General features: G+C 46.5%; 1 protein-coding gene across 1 annotated transcript; it reads right to left on the reverse strand.

The window, feature by feature from the left end:
* Window positions 1-853: 853 nt before the first annotated feature.
* Window positions 854-3,792, reverse strand: CALCB (calcitonin related polypeptide beta). The gene is made up of 5 exons (XM_077761060.1): window positions 3,707-3,792; window positions 2,617-2,711; window positions 2,168-2,305; window positions 1,336-1,518; window positions 854-886 (listed from the first exon to the last, which is right to left on the reverse strand). Exons 2-4 carry the CDS (start codon window positions 2,700-2,702, stop codon window positions 1,353-1,355), a joined length of 390 nt encoding a protein of 129 aa, XP_077617186.1. The 5' UTR covers window positions 2,703-2,711; window positions 3,707-3,792; the 3' UTR covers window positions 854-886; window positions 1,336-1,352.
* Between the last annotated feature and the right edge of the window lie 2,845 nt (window positions 3,793-6,637).

Consider the following 6,637-nt stretch of genomic DNA (forward strand, 5'->3'; position numbering starts at 1 on the left):
GGTTTTTGAGCATCGTACTTTTCTTCTCGGCACCCCAGAGAATAAGAAAAGTTGGATGGCACCTGATGGCTTTTCCAGGCCTGCCAGTCTATGTGATTGCATTTCAGACTCTGAGCCATTGTTTTTAAAGGGCTTTGCAGACTGTGGGGTGTATGAAGGGTGCTTATGGGGAGGGAAGGCAGGGATGGGCAACAGCAAACCTGAGTCAAGGGGAAGTGCACAGATAAACTCTGGTGCTGGGGACCAGGGAACTCTGAAAATAAAGGTGAAGTGTTTTTGAGATGTCTAGAGTTCTTCTTCCATTATAGGTGTTTCCTTAAAATCTAAAGGTACAGGATACTGAAGACCTATCCCATCCCAAGCATGTTGCCTTTGCTTCGTGGTCAGCCTTGTCAACAAAGTGTTCATAGGTGTTTAGACTTTGCTGGGGAAAACACCATAAACAGCAGGAGGGACTCCTGTTAAGTGTCTCTAAAACCTTTTTTTTTTTTTAATCTTAATGAAGTTCACCAGTAACTGTATTTTTTCAAACAAAGGGTTCTGTGTGGGCACAGCATTATTATGTGTCCCCAGACACCCACCCGGCAGCGATGCTGCGTCCCCCTGAGGTTTATGAGGATTGCCAACACCAATAGGTTGGCTGACAGGGCCCACTTTTGCTACCTGATAAGCCAGTGAGACGTGCTACTATGTTTATTGAACAATCAATACAAAGAGATACACAGTAGGTAATTGCAGTGATTTTATTTCATATTTGGCTTTAGTTTATTTCAAACTAAAGGGAATGTTTTTAATATTAAGCATGCATTTATTAGTGTCTTCCATGCTCCGTATTCTATGAGTTGCATTCATTACAAATTAAAAGTAGAGTTCGCTTCATGGTGACCTGGGGAAAAAAAAATAACAGAATTCAGTAACTTTATTAATTGTGAAAATATTGAAATCTCTTATCTCATTTACATGTTCTGAATTCAGATGTACGTGACATTATAGTGTTGATACCAAAAGGATGTCCTTAGCTTTAAAACTCAAAAGAGAGAATAGTCATAATTATAACGTCGTGGGACAGCATTTAAATAAACAGATCTATATTTTTTAGCAGATAATCTCAGTGGCACAGGGTGATATTGGGAAAATGGAGAAAATGAACCTAAATTTTAGGAGTTTCAGCTACTGGGACTCCCATTTTATTTTTCCAGATACCAGAGTGGGCACATTGCCTTGTGTTGTTGTTGGGTTTTTTTCTATGTGGGCTCAGGGAGGGTTAAAGTGTGGACTGCATCCCTGCAATACCCAGTTTTCCATCCTCCCATCTGACACTACAAGGGCAGTCACCTTCTTCCTGGAGTTGTTTACTGCTTACGTCCAAGGTCCCTGCGGCGCCTGTTATAGACCTTGAAGCCCATAGAGGTGGGCAGCAAGTTGGTGTTTGCCACGCTTCCAGCTTTGCTCAGCAGGCCTCCCAGCCAGTGGGCCACACAGGTGGCAGAGTTGCAGGTTCTCTTCTGGACAGTGACCCTGATTAGCAAGATGGAGAAAGAAGAGAAGACCTGTTAGTAAGAGGCTGGAAAAAATACCTGCCACATAGAACCATCATCGTAAAATTACTGCTCTGAGAAGCACCAGTTAACCTTACATCTTTCCCCTAATAACAATTATCACTGCAGAAATAGACAGGCTCTTGGGGGAAATGCCATGATCACTCCCACAGACATTCCCCGGGGTGTCAGAAAACCCAGGGTGGCTCTGTGTGAGTGGCCATGGAATACAGAGCTGTAACAGCCTCTCTTTCCTGTATAAATAAACTAAAAATCAAAAAAAGGTTTATGAAACAGAGAATTATGGCCCCACACTGACCCCAACCTAACTCCTCCAATGCTGGGAAGTCTCCTCAGTACTGCCAGACCAGTTTCCAGATGGGGGATTTCATACCATCTCCAATGGCCTTCAGAAATGGACCTTTTTCCATGTGGTGTAACCATAGTCTCTCTTTGTGACATCTATTTTCAATGGAGTCTGAGAATAGCTGGGCCCCATGCTGAAGTGAGCCATGGCAGTGTGCTGGCCTCCTGTACAGCTGTGTTCTCTCTTAGGTCTTAGAATATACCTTCCTGGGCATGACAGGAGAGAGGGGAGTCCCTGAGCTGAGTGGAGTGGGGATCCTCACCTGGAGCCCTCAGTCTCCTGCTCCTCCTGCATCTCGCTGGCCTTCATCAGCACATAGTCCTTCACCAGTGCAGCCAGCAGGAGGCGCAATTGCTCCTCATTGAATGTAGGGGCGTCCTGAGGACTCTCCAAAGCAGACCTGAGGAGGCAAAGAAAACCAATAAGAGCTCTGAGTCCCTGCCTGCTTCTCTCCAAGATAAGCAGCCGGGCTTCCTAGTAAAAACAACAAAAGCATTCTGTGAGACTCAATGAGTTATCTGAAAAACAAAGAATATTGTGTATCAGTGCTATTTTTTAATTATGTGCTACACATCTTCTATCAGAAAACATATACCCCCCTCGGCCCCCTCACCAGTTAGTGACCTTTCAGCACACCACAATTCTGAGAATGGAATTGTCTGATCCCAGGAGCAGTGGGAGAGGAGAGACTTCCGGGCAGGGCTGGCTTACCTGAATGGTGCTGCCTGGAGCATGCCCACCTGGTACATGGCCAAGATGCCAAGAACCAGGAAAGGAGAGAACTTCCAGAATCCCATGGCGCTGCTCTGCAAGGGAAAGATAATGTCATTTTCTGCACCAGTTTGATGTTCCATGAGCCCAAGAACCTGGGCTCTAGCCTGCTTCTTTCTACCTGTAACTCCCAGGCATGGTGGTTTCAGGCTGGGAGTGCCATTCCTTTCCCCATTGTTTCCTCACTGGGGACTGTGGAAAGATCCAGTGAGAGTGTAGCAGGCTATCCTAGCAGGACACTGAGGGAAGAGGACTCAGTGCATAGCCCCATCCCCACCACCTTACACACTCTACATTACCTGCTGGCCACGTCTGCATTGAAGACAATCTCGGAACGCCCTGTCACTAAGGCTGCTCCTCTATCCTACCCAGGATGGCACTCCGTGTTAGGGCTTTTGATCATACCTGGCTATCTGGGGGATCGGGAGGTATGGCTAAAAAGGGAGATCTCTGCCTTTGGAATCTTAGAGAAACTGAAGAAACAGCTTCTATTGCCCACCTGCTCCACACTCCAGCTGAGAATGCCCTGCAAGAACCAAGTTTAGCAGAGTCTTCAACTGGAGCCAGGACTTAAACCAGGAAAAAAGCTCCCAGGACTCATTACTGGAACTTGCCTTTCCAGACTACCAGCCCCTAGTCATTGCACCTATTTGCCACCCACTGGCACTGGTCCAGGTTCTGAACCAATTTCCCAGGGACCATGAGGCACAAAACATGACCCGTGAACACCCTTGCATCCTACTGTGTATGCGGTGCCTGCAGAGTCCCAGCGTCTTGAGTGCAACTGCAGCAAGAGACAGCGAAACTGGTGGAAAGAATAAAGTAGGAAGTTTCCGAACTGAGACAGTTCAGCGTTACCTGTGGCATGAATAGCGAGTAAGAGATTTTGTGCTGAAGAGACCCAGACAGAGTGCCCAGTGAGTCTGAGATGGGGAGGAAGAGCAGATACAAGAACAACTGATGCAGAAGAGGGAGAGAAGAAAAGAAAGAGAGAGAATCATACAGCTAAGGCAGGAATATCGGGGCTCACCTGGCAGCAGGAAGCAGGTAGATCGGAGGACCGGTGGTGGCAGCTGCGGCAGCGCTGGCGTCAGGCGATGGCGCTGTGGAAGTGTCGGGGACACTTGAGCAGAGCAGTGGCTCTGATGCCTCCCAGCACCAGCAGCTGCTCTTATTCCCGCTGCTCTGGGTCTGGGGTGGTCCAGGAGCTCTGAGCAACCAATGAGGGAAAAGATCACGTACCCCAGATGGATTGTGTCACCCATTTGCGTCTAGAACCTAGAACATTCGGCGGGACCATCCCATTTGTATTTGCATTGAGGTCATTGATGCAAGTGGAGGGAGGGAGAGGGATGGGACCAAGAAGGAAGATCCTTATAAAGTGAGCAGGAAGTTGAGGGCAGTTTGATGTCATGGTAAATTTCACCTGTGCAGTTCCGCTAGGCTTTGAACGTGTGCCCACTCTATCTTTAGCTATGTGGTCTAGGGGCAAGATCCGGGATGCAGGGAATCCTGGCTTCTCAAGTCTGACCCTAACCACCTAACCCCACACTCCCGCCACCGCCCCGTCCAAGTGAGGCTTGGAGGGTTAACATGCAACAGTATTGATTCTGGGCTGTAACCCAGAGCTCCCGGGAAGTAAGAGATAGAAATGACAGCAAGAACTTTGTCAGAACTCAGTTCCAGCTCTGCCAATTCCAGGCAGGAGAATCAGGGAAAATAACTTCGCAACACCTCAATGTACTCATCTTTAAAATGGGGACCTTATTCCCATTTTGACAATGTGGTGTCCTTAGTAACCATGTACCTGTCCCCTAACAAGGTAGAGATTTAGAAGAATGCTCAGGCCGAAATGGAGGATTCTGTGAAATCGCGATCTGTTTTTCTGATTTCCACCGTGTGTGGCTTCCTAGACTTGGGCTGAGTGGTCCGTTACCTGGGTGAGGAGGAGCAGAGAGCCCCACCCACCTCAGCCTGAGGGTGTAGGACACCAATGCTTCCCAAGTCTCCAAACAAACCTTTAGCCTTTCCCTCTTCCTATGGTGCCATCCATCTCCTCTGGGTCATCAGCCTGCTGGAGCCATTTGCCCAGCTGCCCCTTGCTTCCGGCTACTGTTTGCCAAGTTGTCCAANGTGTACCGCTCTCCTCAATCCCCAAAAGCCTCAGTGTGTTAGGACACATCTACCTTGAGCCACATCTCTTCCTCTTCCAGGTTGGTGGCCTCTGTGCTCAGGGACACCTTGCTTCTAACATGTCTTTATATGGAGTTCCTCCTTTTTAACTCTTAGTTTGCTCTGCCTTGAGGGAATAGAAGCTTGGGGCTGGAGAACTCTGTGCAGGGAATACTGGTAAGGCTGCGGGAGAACCCGGGAATGGTTAATAGGATGCAAATGTGCTATGGCACACAGTAAAGAATGGTGAGCAGAGCAAGGGACAGGGCTCAGGATGGTGGATCTCAGGCTCCGTGAGTGCCTGCCAGAGGGTACACACAGACCACCCCTGCTGACCCCGTCTAGGACCTTGGCTCAGCAGTTGAGGATCTAAGCTTTGGCCTTAGGCTTTCTACCTGGAGGTGCAGAACCAAACCGGTGAAGGTGGCATAGCAGAAAATGTGTGACAGGAGGGTTGGGCTCTGTGCCTTGAGGCTGTCATAGATGACCTCTCAGGTGCCACATACTTTGGGAGATATGATTTCCACTCCAAGTCTCGAGGTTTCTAATGTAAGAACCCTTTGAAATAATTTTTAAATATGTGTGTCCCTGGACTGGATTCTGCTGATGCAAGAAGCAACCATACCTTCATTCAAGGCAGTGGTGATGAATGGATAAGAAATGACTACTGTAGTGGCCAATTTTTTGGCCACCTCAGTTGGCAGGTTCACAACATTCCCTCTGGCTGCCACATGTCCCATGAGCCTTCAAAGCCAACATTCATTCCTCACTCTGAAATCGTGGCTACAAACCATGGGCTGGTGGTGTGTGACAGGAATCAGGGTCTGTACCCAGAAAGTGCTAGGGTGGCTTCCAGCAATTTCAAGCTTTATTTTAAAGGTTGGTCTCTCTGCAGATAGATCAATTGAACAGAGTAGAGAGCCCAGAAATAAGACCACGATTATATGGTTAATTAATCTATGACAAAGTAGACAAGTATATGCAATGGGAAAGAACAGTCTCTTCAACAAAAGGTGTTGGGAAAACTGGACAGCTCCACACAAAAGAATGTATCTGGAGCACTTTCTTACACTATACACAAAAATAAATTCAAAATGAAATAAAGGCCTAAATGTGAGACCTGAAAGCATAAAAATCCTTCGAGGGAGGACAGGTGGTACTTCCTCTGACATCAGCCGTATATATATTTTTCTAGATTTGAGTCTCCAGGCAAGGGGAACAAAAACAAAAATAAACTATTAGGACTACACCAAAGGAAAAATATGCACAGTGAAGGAAACAATCCACAAAACTAAAAGACAACCTACTACATGGGAGAACATATTTGCAAATAATACATCCAATAAAGTATTAGTATCCAAAATATAGAAAGAACTTATGCAACTCAACACCAGAGAGCAAAGAATCCAATTAAAAAATGAGCAGACATGAAAAAAGAGTTCTCCAAAGACATACACATGGCATATAGACATGTGAAAAGATGTCCAACATCAGTAATCACCAGAGAAATACAAATCAAAATCACACTGAGATACTACCTCATACCTGTCAGAATGGCTAAAATCACAAACCCAAGAAACAACACATGTTAGTGAGATTGTCAAGAAAAAGGAACCCCCCTACACTCTTTGTGGGAATGCGAAATGTCACTGTGGAAAACAGTATGGAGGTTCCTCAAAACATTAAAAATAGAATTACCGTATGATCCAGTAATTCCACTACCCAGTATTTACCCAAAGAACACGAAGACATTAATTTGAAAAGATAAATGCACCCCTGTGTTTATTGC

The sequence above is a fragment of the Crocuta crocuta genome, unplaced genomic scaffold (assembly GCF_008692635.1).
Source record: "Crocuta crocuta isolate KB4526 unplaced genomic scaffold, BGI_CrCroc_1.0 scaffold233, whole genome shotgun sequence".
NCBI classification, from domain to species: Eukaryota; Metazoa; Chordata; class Mammalia; order Carnivora; family Hyaenidae; genus Crocuta; species Crocuta crocuta.

What these genes read in the sequence shown, in the direction of transcription:
- CALCB (XM_077761060.1), bottom strand. Translation starts at nt 2,702, where the DNA reads ATGGGATTCTGGAAGTTCTCTCCTTTCCTGGTTCTTGGCATCTTGGCC. An exon ending in CTCCAGGCAGCACCATTCAG is followed by an intron (nt 2,306 to 2,616) that starts GTAAGCCAGCCC and finishes TTGCCTCCTCAG; the next exon opens with GTCTGCTTTGGAGAGTCCTC. An exon ending in CAGGAGACTGAGGGCTCCAG is followed by an intron (nt 1,519 to 2,167) that starts GTGAGGATCCCC and finishes CTTGCTAATCAG; the next exon opens with GGTCACTGTCCAGAAGAGAA.